The 14283-nt window shown below is 44.4% G+C and overlaps 1 protein-coding gene across 2 annotated transcripts in view; it reads right to left on the bottom strand.

The window, feature by feature from the left end:
* KCNT2 (potassium sodium-activated channel subfamily T member 2) overlaps positions 1–13096 on the bottom strand; it is a 125498-nt gene extending 112402 nt beyond the window's left edge. For both annotated transcript variants that reach the window (XM_081114271.1, XM_081114272.1), the window contains exon 1: positions 12999–13096. In XM_081114271.1, the coding sequence (XP_080970397.1) occupies positions 12999–13093 (95 nt within the window). In that variant the 5' untranslated portion in view covers positions 13094–13096. The remainder of the gene's footprint in view (positions 1–12998) is intronic.
* Positions 13097–14283: the final 1187 nt, after the last annotated feature.

Raw genomic sequence — 14283 nt, 5'->3', positions numbered from 1 at the left:
TTCATTTCTTACACTTTTTTCCTTAAAAAAAAAAATATTTCTGACGGTGTTGTGGCTACTTCTTATTTGAGATAGTTAAGATGTGTTTTCCTTTAGAAGTGAAACTTATTTTTACTTGTTTTGTGATAATAGAGAAAAACCGCAGTAGTCACACTGCCAGCTTTGGAAATGTTTCCGTACGGATAAGGAGTTAGACACAGGTGTGTATAGTGTTATGAAAAGATGGCAACACTTTATTGTTCTTCCTAAAGCAAGTGATATTTTGCGAAACACATTTATTTGAAACACAAATGAGGTACACATAAGCAAGGGCCCTCCCTAAATAAAAAAATAAGTAGGTGAACAGCAGTTGCTTTTATTTAGGGAAAACACAGTGGCTCAATACTCCCCTTATGTCAATCCCACCTGCATAAGAGCCTTTCTGTAGAAAAGTCAAGTGTCATTTCAGCCATTCTTTTTTTGTAGCATCTACTTACTATTAATATAGGTCAGAGTAATTAAGCAGAATGTTGTTTTGTTACTTAATATTATAAAGACACATGCATACATATATTACAGCAGACAATAATGAAAATATGCAAAAGAACATTCCCCATGTGGTTAAAAACTACCTGAGTACGTTGTATTTTATGCCTGCATAGTAATTCATCTCATAAATATGCATACTGCATACATGAATAACTACTCCAGTTTTGAATATTTAGATTGTTTCCAGTGACGCTGGTAGAAATGAACAGTGGCGAGTACGCATCTTTCCGTGCACATTTCTTAGGAGTATTTCCGAGTGGGTTCCCGGGAGAGGGTTCACTTGTTCACAGTCTGAGCACTTCAAGGTTCTGGATAAATATTGCCCAATCATTCTGCAGAGAGTTGTACAAATTTACATTCCCACCATCAATGTAAGAGAGTTCCTGTTTTTCTCTATCCTCTTTCCTAGTCAGTTATCAAAAGCACTGCTAACCATAGCATCTCGTTTCAATGTGCTTGTCTCCATTTGCCAGTGATCAGTATTTATTTGGATTTCATCTTTTCTGGATTGTTTTAATTAATATTTTTTCTTAATTCTTTGCAAAATATCCTCTGAAACATTTTAAAATGCACCAATGAATCCATTATATGTTTTCAACTGTATTTTCTGCCTTTTGATTTGTATGTGTGAATGTGTGTGTGTGTATGTGTGTGTGTGTGTATGTATGTACTCATGGGACACTTTAAGTCAAATTTATTCTTTTTCTTAAACTGTTTTGCTAGTCTTTTTTTAAATCTTAGGAAGCTTTCCTCCATTCAGATGTTTGATTGATATTCAGCCACATCCTCTTGTACTTTTTGACTAATTTAATTTTTTCATGTTCTTTTTCCATCCATCCCTGTAAAAACATCAGTCAGGTGCTTACTGTGCATCAAGATAACACAATTTAAACTTGGCAGAAAGCAAGCCTGAGCGAATTCGGTGCTCCTGTCGCTTAAAATTGAGTGCAAGAGACACTATTAATGAAAGGAAGTGGGAAAATGACCTCGTGCTACAGCAATGTGCTGTGAATTCTGGAAAAAAATAAAATAAAAATAAAGTCGAAGCAGTGTAGCTGCAGATGTGTGAGCACAGATCAGGGAGGGACACAGCGCTGGGGAGAGGGGGACGGGGACCAGCAGGCACCAGGGGCCTCCTCGGATTTCTGGTCTTTATCCAAGGATGGAAAATAGTCACGTTGCCTGTCCCCTAAGGACAAAGACAACGATAACGATGGACGCAGACAACAGGGGGTGAGGGTGAGGGCAAGACTGGGGGGGTGAGAGGACAATAGGAGGATAAAGACACATTTGTAATACCTTAATCAATAAAAAAAATTTTTTTAAAAAAGAAAGAAATGCAAGAGGCTCCATTCTCCCTGTTCAAACAAGGAAAGACCTTTCTCTGCCCACCCCTTTTCCCGTCAGCGGTGACTGTGGGAAGTTCTTAGTTGTAAGCACGTTCGTCCTCAGAAATGCTATAAATCCTGTGTAGGAGCAGATAAGCCCTCTGTGGGCTGGGAGCCACCTCTTTGCAATGAAAACATCAAAGAAATTGCTCCCCCGGCTTAGTTGCTGCAACTGGACAGCAGCCAAGCCCGGGCTCCACGTTGCAAAACCCCTTCCAGGCATCAAGACCTGAGAAGCTTGTTTTCCCTCCAGCGAAGCCAGTCAGTTCCCACCGATGGTCCCCCACGTACCAGGTAAAGGCGGGATGCACTGAGTGTGCCATGACAAAGGTGCAGGCCAGTGTGAGGACTGGTCATTGCTTATCTTCAGGACACGTATGTAAAAAGATATGTATGGGTTGTATCTGCGTGGCTGTATTTGAAGGTGGGATGTCTATTTCCTCAACCTCCTAGTGCACCGCCCGTGATGTTGTGAGAAATGCTCACCTGTCCGAATTCAAATGGCGAAAACGAGGCTTTGAATACGTTCTGGAGAGCGGGTGTCTGAGGGCAGCACACATGGAGGAGGGACCTCAGCCTATTCATCCAGCCCCTCCTCCGGTTCCTCATTGGCTGAGGACTGTGGGGTCACCTGTCTCCTCATAGGCCGCCTAGGTCTTGCTGTCTCCCATTGGGCCATTTAAAAAATTGGGTTGAGGCCTTTTGTAGTTGTCTCTGCCTCCCCCTGTCTAGTTGAGGCAGGCGCCTTGGGGGTGTCCACCTTGACGCTGGCCCACGTCCACAGTTCTTTGTTCTTATATCCTCTCCCCTCCCCCCTACATTCTGTTTGCGTTTCCATTAAAAGTTGACTAGGCTGGAGATGGATCTCAGAGGCCTGCTTCCTCCAATGCGCATCACATTTTATCACTTTTTGCCAATAAATTGTAAAAGTTTACCCCTCCCCCTCATTAAGATCTCAGTGAACGTTCACTGAGCCAAGGAAAGCAGAAATACACAGGCATTGAAGGAAAAGAGAATTGGGGTCAAGAAGCCACTAAAGATCCCTCAGTGCCAGGAGGAGTGGGGCCCCCCTCTGTAGGTCACATCTCATCGGGTCAAATGGTGGAGAAATTGCTCGGTCTGATCAAATAATTGAAACAACAGCCCCTCCCCTGGAAACTGACCTTCAGGCCACTTTACAGCCGACATTCCCTTTCGCTGAGACCACATTCCACTTGCTAAGACCATTACCCTTCCCCTCCAGACCCGCCCAGAGAATTCTCCTCCAGAAAAAGCCCGCCTAGAGTCCTTCAAAATCTCTGACTCCCCATCCCTGGGGGCTGGCGCCATTTGGGGGCTCAGCCCATCTGGGTTTCCCGATGACCTAATGCATTCATAATCCCTCACCACTTTGGCCTCCTGTGTTCCTCCTTCAGGGACCCTAACAGAAATGAGCCTCCATTCAGGTAACTTAACATAGCAAAGGAGGGAGTTAGTGGGGTAGAGCACTTTGAGTGGTTTCAGAGGCCATTTGGTATGGGAAGTGGTGGTCTTTGGATGGGAAGTTGCAGAGTTCAGACTGCGTCCTATGGACCAGAGAGAAGACAGCGAAAGTTGTTTCAATGAGCAATGACATGACCAAAGCAACTTTTATGAATGGAGGAAGCCAACGGGGTACAAGAAACCACATGGGACGCGCTTCCAAGGCCAGATGTGCAGCCGTAAAAAGGGGGACTCGGGTGGGAGGGAGACTGGGCAAAGCAACCTGGGAGCTTACCTGCAGTTTCAGCGCGAACAAGTAAACTGTTGTTACAGGTACATCATGCTTAGTGCCAACTGGCAAAGAGCTACCTCAAGGACACTTCCTTAGAGATAGGAAGGAAATTGCATATCATTACCACAGCTAAATGTGGCCGATGAATGCCTCCAACAGGCATTAACTTAATATGGGGACCTGCTGTGAGGAAAGTATAGGAGGGACAAAAATAGATTTAGCACTTTGTTCTGTTACAAGGTATTTGAAAATGCAAGATAAAAATAATGCTGCTCAGAAAACTGTAAGAGTAAATGCTAGTCCATATACCCAAATGGGGATATAATTGAAAGGAGGCTCTGGTGGGCCTGGTGCAGGTGCTGCCAGGATAAGATGAAAGAACGCAGGTAAATAGGAGGGGAAATGTCCAGGAACTGTATATCTGAGCTGCCAGAGCAGGCTTGGTCTTTTCAAAACTGTGAAAAATTTGTGAGTATTGGTGTTTATTTTCCACAAGGTATGCAAAGGATACCTGACCAAATCTTATCTAATGTAAGAGGTAGAAAATAGCCCAGCCAGTGTGGCTCAGTGGTTGAGTGCTGACCTATGAACCAGGAGGTCACGGTTCGATGGTTCGATTCCCGGTTAGAGCACATGCCTGGGTTACAGGCTCAATCCCTAGTGTGGGGCGTGCAGGAGGCAGCCGATTAATGATTCTCTCTCTCTTCCTCTACCTTCCTCTCTGAAACCAATCAAAATATATTTTAAAAATTAATAAAAGAGGTAGAAAACAATAAAAGAGGTAGCTTATTCTTCATAGCGATTTGGTCCATTGCATTTAACTTAAAGAATGACCTTAAAAATCTTCATTTAAAAAAATGACGCTTATGACTAATTTTAAGTTTTAAGAATAAAACCAACAAGACACAACAAAAAAGAAAGAATTATGAGAGATACACTTAAATTTCTATGGATGTACAAACTATACCTAAACATATTGGTGTGTGTGTGTGTGTGTGGGTGTGTGTGTGTGTGGGGGGGGGGTGTGTTTAATCATTTAGTGGCTTATTTACATCTTAAACCAACTATACTTTTTGTGGTGGGAAAGGGCAGAAACAGTGCTTCTTATTTGATTATAGTCCAGCCCTACATAATTGCATAATTATCTTTTTTAAAAAAAAGAAGTTATTGACGGACAGTTTTGATTGCTAATTAGACCTGGTGAAAATGATCTTAAATTGATGAGTCACTCTGTAGAACTCCAAGTCAGACTGAAGATTTGATATATGATATTCATGTTTTCTTCTAGCTGTTTACCCAGTATCTTTCAAAGTGTTTGGAACACTAAATAATTGATGACTAAAAGAAGGAAGATGTGAGGGAGTGAGGGAGAAGCATCTGATTGTGGTATTGCAGAAAACTGGCTGAAATATTGATAAGACTCAGTAATTATAGCTAATAATTTCCCGTGCTCAGTGGAGGAAATGTGAAATCTTTACTCACCCAGGATGCATTTATTTTATTTACTGCTTGCTTCTTTAAAAAAATGTTTTATTTAGAGATAATTTTTAATTCACAGGAAGCGCAAAGAAATGTGTGGGCACTTCCTGTGCCCCCTTCACCCAGCCTCCCCCAAAGTTAATATTGGGCATAACTCCAGTGCCACACTAAAGCCAGGAAAACTGACAGCTACTAAAATTAAAATTGAGGGGGGTGGATTTTAAAGTCTTAAGTGGGACAGTTTGTAGTTTGTTCCACTGTATCTTACCTTTACAAACTAGATACTCTTCATGAGTTTTCTTGATATCTGAGTTACAGTATTTAATAGTGTTCACAGAAGAACAAAAGGCTTGCTTTCTGTAAATAATGAAAGAATCATTTATCTTGGAGCTTGACTCTCCAAGGCGCAATCACCATAAAACTGTTAAAATAGACTCAGGGCTTATGAAACAAACAAAAAAAAAGAGCAATAAACTTGTCTGCTAACAAGATACTACTTTTCTCCAAGCTACTTGATGATGCTAAGTGAAATAAATCAGACACAGAAAGACAAATACTACATGATTTCACTTACTTGTGAAATCTAAAAAACCAACAAAACAAGCTAATAAACAAAATAAGACAGAAGCAGACCCATAGATGCAGAGACCAAAATGATGGTTGCCAGAGAGCAGGGGGGGAAGAGGGGTAGGTGGAAAAACAAACAAGCCACTGGATGAAATATAGGACACAGTCTACATGTGCACAAATTCTGATGCAACTCTCAGCACTGGTATATCATATATTTAAAATGTGTTTTCAACAATGAGTTTTCTAAATCATAACAGAAAGTCAAGTAACACAAGGATGACTTCTGAAGACTGCGTAGATAGCCTAAAATTTCTAACATACTACTCATACAATAACAATGAAAAACGAGCATTTAATTAACAGTAGTTGTTCCCTAGAACTGAACTAAAGACTGGTCAGCTATTACTATTACTCAAGAATAGGAATAGGAGTACACACGTTTTAGAATACTATGCCTTCTTCTGTTCAAAGACTGAGCACATGTGTAGAAAATGTCCATTGACACATTTCACATAGTTGTCCCTCAAGAAAATCATTCTTTTCAGACTTAACACTGCAAAATTAGACACACTCTACGCTGCTCCTCATTAAGAAAAAATTTACCGGGTTTAAGACAAAAAAAAGAATTCCTGCTTGTCCAGTTACATAAGGGCTGCCACCACCCCCTGTCTGAGCGTGAGCTGGGGAGGGTCTTGGGCAAGACCTCCACGTGTCCCTTGCCCGGGCCCTGCTGAGCATCAAGCCTGAGGATGGCTTCCCTGAGCAGCTCCCTGTGTGACTCTCAGAATCCACTCAGCCATCAGGGCCTTGTCACAGCGTGAATGATGGGCTGAGGCACCTGCTTTGTCGTTTCCAAAGGAAACTCCTTATGACTCTTAAACAAGACATGGGAGGGAAAGGCATGTTCAAGTCCAATGAGTTAAACTAGCAAACCTGGGTTTAGAATGAATTTTTTTAAAAAACTATGTTGCCACCACTCCATCCTGGTACTTGGCCAGCGTACCCCTCACCCTGATTCCTGGGAGAAGGCGGGTATTTCCGTTCTGACAGAGCTGAGGTAGCAGGCTGTCTGCTGTTACTGGTGAACCACACATCTGGTCCCAGGGTTCATACCTGATTATTTGCAATATGCGGGCGTCTACAAGTCTCCCCACCGGGAGGGAAATGAGGCTGAACTGTGCTAATCCGCTTTGATCCCTGTTCACACAGTGACTTACAAGATGGCCTACGCGTGCACGGATAATAACAATTCATCACTCCAATTCTGTGCAAAGTCCAGGGCTGGGGAGCCAGACGCAGGGAGACCTTTATTTCTTACGTTCAGTATTCCGTGGCTTTGTGTACAACATCCATTTCTTGCCCAAATGTGCATACTGTGAAAATCGGAAGCAATGCAACTCGGAATCCAAGGAATGCGTACATGGTAGGGGTGATTTTTCTCTTGAAACCGTGGGCATGATTGCTGGCGTGTGGAGGGCACTGGATACCACAGTGCCAAAGACTGGCCCCGTTGAGATTCCCAGCACGTGAAGGGTCAAAGGTCAAAGATTTGGGGACTTGCTGGCAGCCACTGTCCCCTAAAGATCAGCCACGCTTGACAGACTGGATTTTTTTTCTGTTTTTCCACAATGCTTCTATTTGTGTGTGTGTATATATATATATATATATATATATATATATATATATATATATATAAATGATCCAAATAAATCTGATCAATTCAAGACAACGTTGTGGAAAAGTCTTACTGTCCTCTTTTTCCCCTCTCCCTTCCTCCCTCTGAAAATCGATAAAACCATATTTTTTAATAAATGCCACATACCTTATGTAGAAAATGGAATTACGACACTCCAACCTACCCTTACTTAGACTTGTTATGTGTTAGAGGGACTCTGACAAGTGAAAGGTGCAATATTCGCAGAAGAGCAATCCCTAACCCATCACTATATTCAGAAAGTGGACACGTGAGCGTGATTAAATGAAATCCAGCTTTAAAAACAAACTGTTAGGTCATCTGAAAAGCTATATTTCAATTTTATTTATGAGAACCAGTCAAAAGGAGATTGAATCATAGATACTTTTATATAAAATACTACAATTTGAATTCTTGAGAACTATTAAAAATAATAACTATTAAACAAGCCTTTCTCGGTTTTATATATTACATATGTGTCTTTGTTTTGCACCCTTACCTACTACAACGTAGGCAAGTTTTTGTTGCCTTCTTTGTGATTTTCTTTAATATAATAGTGCTAAGAAACACAGCTTGCCTGCATTTTCTCTCACACAATAAATGCTTAAATCTTTTTATAGATGTTGCACATGCATGGTTGATTCCACTATATAATTAAATAGGAAAAAGTACACTTCATTCTTTACTGACCTGAACTTTAAAAACTTGGGATAAGTATTTTACATTAAATAGCTACTTTTCAAAATAAGATGTAAGTTAACAAGGGTCATAAAATTGGTAAATTATATAAATGTGTCATCTACCAATACAAAACCTATTCCTCCAACCTGATGCCCCCAATTTAATTTTCCAATATCTAAAATTACACATACTCCAGAAGCATGCCCTCCATTTCATAAATACCTCTTAAGCCATTAATTGATTGCATCGTATTTTTTGTTCAAATTCCTTTATGTTTTCAGTTACTACAAAGCATTAGGTGGCTTGCTTGCATTATTCTAAATGCTACCTATAAAATATGAAAGATATATTTTAAATTAATGGAGTTGAAGCAACTGAGCAGATCTTGGAAAACGAAAATGGTGTTAATTAAATAAATGGCCCACTTCTGCATGACTACAGCTGGGAACTGTCCATTAACAGTAATTTATCCTCCGCGGTGATAATTTATCCACAACAAGTGCATTGTGTTCCAAACTTTAAAATGACTAAGTCATGATGAAGCCTGAGAAAGGTTTGTTCTAACTGTCTGAAGGCATTTAGAAGCTGACAATTACCAATCTCTACCTTCGGGGGGACATTCTAAACCTCTATGGATTCATGAATCTTAGAAATATTAAAACAGAAAACATGATGCACTGTGGACAACTGGAGCTCAGTCTCATTGGATGTTTTTTTAAAGAATAGTTTATTCGTTTTGAGAGAGAGAGAGAGAGAGAGAGAGAGAGAGAGAGAGATCAATGGGAGAGCACACCATGGATCAGCTGACTCCTGCATGCCCCCTACCAAGGATTGAGCCCACAACCCAGGTACATGCCCTTGTATGGAATCGAACTGGCAACCTCCTGGTGCATGGAATGGCGTCCAACCAAATGAGCCACACCAGCCAGGGGTCCTTGGATTTTTAATACAACAGTTCTTCATAATGTCTTCCACATAAAAGCAGTTCCATTCAGTCTCTAGTCATATTAGTTCAATTATAGAGTAACTTTGAAGAGACCAAGTCTTCTAAATATTAGGTTCCAAATATACTGACTACTTGGATCCATCCCTAATATAATTTCAAGCAAACACTGATTAGCCTATTCACAAATAGTGCAAGATCGCTGAACGGTCTTAAAATGGAAATTTCGCAAGGCCTTCATCCTAACGCGAACCTCACTGTCGCTATCCTGGGGAGAAAGCCACCCATAATTATCTGTGTGAACACCTCCTCAGCAAGCCCGGTTTCATAGGCTGCTTCTGTTCTTGTCCAGCCCTGACTGACTTAATAAGGCCTGAGATGGAGCACCCATTCAGATCTCAGCTGCAGGCATCCCCGGCCATTCAAGAAATGCTATATGAAGCACTTGAATTAGATTTGTGTGTTTTACTCAGGACGCCAAAGAAACGTGCATCGTGTACACAACAGCCATTCCGAGGGCATGAGCATTGTTGTCATGTAGCAAGTCCCGAATTTCTTCCCTGGCCCCCGGGACTCATGTCCCTCCTGTGCTAAATGACCCGCACGCTGTGCCTCACCCTGTTTCCTTGTCCTGCTCAGAAACGGGTATCAGAATACAGATGATGAAGAGGGAATTGGAAACTGTCAGGGTGGCACTGCTATATACATGGCACATACATTACACGTGAGATTATATATATATATATATATATATATATATATATATATATATATATATATATATATTTCAGAGAGGAAGGGTGAGGGAGAGAGAGTTAGAAACATCCATGATGAGAGAGACTCATCGAATGCCTCCTTCACGCCCCCTACTGGGGATAGAGCCCACAACCCCGGCACGTGCCCTTGACCAGAATTGAACCCAGGACCCTTCAGTCCGCAGGCCGATGTTCTATCCACTGAGCCAAACCAGCTAGGGCTGCATTCTATATTTCATCTAGGAGACAGATCTGTTCTATATACATTATGTATACAGCCATGCCCTCTTAGGCCAGGGTAGACAATCCAAGGAGCACATTGTTAAGCGATTTTGTCGTTGTGTGACCATCACAGCATGCAGTTACACACACCAAGATACTCTAACCCGCTACACACCAAGGCTGTAAGGTAAGGTATACTGCTCCTGGGCCACACGCCTGTAGAGCATATTATTGTCCAAGACACAAGGTTAAATCCAGCATAAGAGAAATCGATACCATCCAGGGACTCAGTATGCGCGAGATATATGAGGCTGCCACTGGCATAACACTGCAGGTTGTGATTTTAAGTAGAAGAAGAATACGCTAAAACAATGATAAAAAGTGCAGAGTAGTAAATGCCTAAATCCGTAACATGGTCATTTATAACCGCAACCAAGTCTTGTGGACTGTCCCTAATAGTAGGTGCTGGACTTTCATACAACGAGTAGTGCCCTGGGTCTGTCCACACCATCACAGCCAGCATGGGAGTCATGCATTGAACTAGGACATTCTGACGGCTACGTCACTAGATGATAGGAATGTCTCAGCTCCATTATGATCTCATGAGACCACTGTTGTATATGTGGTTTGCAGTTGACTAAAAAGTTATTCAACATGTGACTATACACATACATATCACATGTACATTACATGTGTGTTTCTCTACCCAAAGATGGTACCATATAAATTTAAGTGAACTATCCAAGGTTAGTTCACCAAGAACTTATGGTGTGGAGTGCACACTCTGTATCCTCAGGGGCCCACAATGCTCTCTATCATATTTAAAAATATATTTTTATGGATTTCAGAGAGGAAGGGAGAGGGAGAGAGAAACATCGATGGGAGAGAATCATGGATTGGCTGCCTCCTGCACGCCCCACACTGGGGATGGAGCCCATAACCTGGGCATATGCCCTGACCAGGAATCCAACCATGGCCTCCTCCTGCTTCAGAGGTCAACCCTCAACCACTGAGCCACGCTAGCCGGGCCCACAATATTCTCTCTTTGATGACACATCCTCACATATCAATCATAGGCCTCACCCATTTTCACATGCCAGTCAACCATGCCCCACCAAGACTCAATTGAAAATGCTTCAAATGCAGAGCAAGGTAGAAAGGGCGCCTTTTCCCGTTATCTCTTCCCCCGTCATTGTTAGGACTACAGGAGAAGATGTCAATTCCTGGTCAGGGCACATGCTGAGGCTGCGGGCTCCATCCCCAGTAGGGGGTGTGCAGGAGGCAGCCAGTCCATGATTCTCTCTCCTCGTTGATGTTTCCCTCTCTCTCTCTCTCTCTCTCTCTCTCTCTCTCTCTCTCTCTCTCTCTCTCCCTCTCCCTCTCCCTTCCTCTCTGACATCAATAAAAATATATTTTTTTAAAGAGCAAACAGTGCTACCCCCACCAAGTCCCAAAGATGTCCTCTATCTGTATGCAGCCCATCTCGCAATTGCTACCCGGGAGGGGATTTTTGTTCTATGTGATGATCTGGGATCCTAAAGTAACAGCTACAGATTCAACCCCTCTGAACACTCCTGCACTGAAGCCATTTAGGCTAGCAAAATTGATCTCTATGTCAACTAGCATTGCAAATGTGTTTACATATTATCTTCTCCATTCAACCAGAACACCTTATTTTCCAAGCCTACTGGAAATTTATCCTCTACCAATTCATCCAATACCAATTCATCCTCTTAATTTCTAGCCAACGTATATGTTTTTGCCGAAAGACTGAATTGAATTAGTATCCTCTACAAAACGTCCATGTCCCTTTAAATTACTAATATGAGACCCGTGAAAAGTTGATTGTTGATGCACAAGATAAAGCCCTCCCATGTGTAGGAACAGGAGTGACAATGGGAGCTGAGATGAGGAGAAGAAGGAGGGAACCGCCCAGGGCTGAATGGAGAGATTTCTTGAATCACACCAATAACGGATCTTTTCTGTAATTAAAAGACAGCACCAAGAGCAAAGCGAACTTCAAGGAAACATTTCCACGGCATTGAGAGCCTCGCCAGCATATCATCCCCAAACAAGGCAGCGTGGCGTGTGCTGCGTGCAATGACTTCCAGAAAAGGCTGAACTCAGCGAAACACAAAATGTGTGTTTTTTAAGTAGTGGGACACAGCTAGCCGGAGGAATTCCAGAAGTTTAGGCAAAGCGGCGATGCCACGGAAAATGACATGGGCAATGTCTTGATAATAAATATTCTAGTTTGGGGGACTAGTTTTAATTTGGTGGCCTGAACACTTTTGTAGGTTAAAAATACGTTCATTGTGAAAAGATCAGATTGTGCTCTACCCAATGAAGAGATGGGACATTCTCTGCACACACCATCAGGACTATGATCAACAATGATCACTGTTGCCTGGTCAGAGGGCGTCCTTTCAAGGGCAAAGGTTGTCATTGTCCCTAACCACCTGTTACATTTGTAAACCTGTCCACCTGTAACTCCAAAGCATAAACACCCAGAGGCCGGGGGACACCCCACCAAGACAACACTGATGGGGGGGGGGGGACGACTCCCCTAAGTTCCTGCTCTGCTTTTACAGTATCAACCTGAGCGCATCTTCCAACTTGATCACCAGCGCCTAAGGGGACAAAACGGGAAACCCTTTGGCACCTATGCTGCGTGCCATTTGCATGTTTTGTACCTCAGATCCCAGCCTCACACATGCCCTGGGCAAACACACATGGACAAGAATAAGCATCAAATCCATGCAATCAGCCCCTTGCAGGGACGGGAAAGCGGGAAGAGAAGGAGTCCCTTGTCCGTAGCAACATCTCCATGGAGTCAAAATGGAGAGACAGACCAGGTCGGTCCCTTTCCCTGCTCCCCCATCCCTGGCTTCCTTCCCCCCCCCCCCCCGCCCCCTCCCTCCCCGTAGGCTCCCACCTGTCTGGGCTTCCGCTGTCTTTAGAGAAGGATCCTGCCCGCGTCACTCACCTGTCGTCGTTTTGCCATCCTTGGTCCCCAAGCAGCAAATCGCGAAACCTGTACCGGGGAGGCAGAGGGGGCACCTCGCTCTCCAGATCGACCATCCTTCCTGCGGGAGCGGGGAGCCCGGAGGCAGGCGGAGAGGAGGGAGATGGACAGGGAAGGGGGCGGGGCAGAGGGAGGGGGCGACGGGGACGCGGTGGCCAGGGGGGTGAGGGGGGAGAGGGGCGGCAGGGGGCCGGGACCTGGAGGGGGAGGGTCCGCTGGGAGCCGGAAGCCCAGGCTGTGGGGGGCTGGCTCCCCTCCTCCCGGGGGTGATGGGGATGATGCAAACCCAGCCCCGGAGCAAAAGTCTGGCTCCGACCAGAATCCCCGCTGCCAGGGAACCGCCCCCGGGCTCAGCGCCGCCCCTGGTCCCTGGGACTCGGGGAGGCGGGAGGCAAAAGTAACTTGGCCGGGAGCGCAGGGGGCGTCGGGGAAGAGGGGACCCACGGCGGAAGTGCTGGGTGCGAGGCTGGGCGCCTCCCCGATGGGCGATAGGCGGCAGGTGCCATGGGCACCCCCGCTCCAGCCGGACCCCAGGGATGTCCCGGCACCTGCCCCGCGCTGCTGAGCTGGGAGCCCAGCCAATGAGACGCCCCCTCATTTGCATAACACGGAGGAGGTGCCGGGACGACCAATGGGAGCGCGTTAATTAGCGGATTCCGGGCTGCAGACCCCCCTGCGCCCCTCCTCGCTGGGCAGGTGGCGGGATGCCGGGGTGTCCCCGGTGCTCCCAGCCTCTGGGCGCTGCACCCCATCAGCACGCAGGGTCCTGGGGGGAATCCCCGCGCAGCCCAGGAAAGTCCCCTGGATTTTTCTCACCATCTGCAAGAAAGGGAGGTGTTTCCCCGATGCGGGGAAAGAGGAAAGAGGCTCTTTTTTATTTATTTAGAGTTTAATGATTTTTTTTTCTTTATTGATGAAGGTATTACCTATGTGTCCTTATCCCCCCCATTGCCCCCCACCTCCACCCCCTGCTCATGCCCTCACCTCCCTGCTGTCTGTGTCCATTGGTTGGGCTTATGTGCATGCATACAAGTCCTATGGTTTATCTCTCCCTCTTACCCCCACCTCCCTCTGCCTTCCCTCTGAGGTTTGAAGGTTTGATGGATGCTTGCTTCTCTGTCTCTAGATCTGTTTTTGTTCATCCGTGTATGTTGTTCATTATATTCCACAAATGAGTGAGATCCTGTGACATTCATCTTTCTCCAACTGGCTTATTTCGCTTAGCATCATGCTCTCCAGGAACTCC

The sequence above is a fragment of the Myotis nattereri genome (genome assembly GCF_964212035.1).
Source record: "Myotis nattereri genome assembly, chromosome: 20".
Taxonomy (NCBI): Eukaryota; Metazoa; Chordata; class Mammalia; order Chiroptera; family Vespertilionidae; genus Myotis; species Myotis nattereri.
The sequence above is the reverse complement of the archived record's forward strand: the minus strand, read 5'-3'. Positions and strand labels throughout refer to the sequence as shown.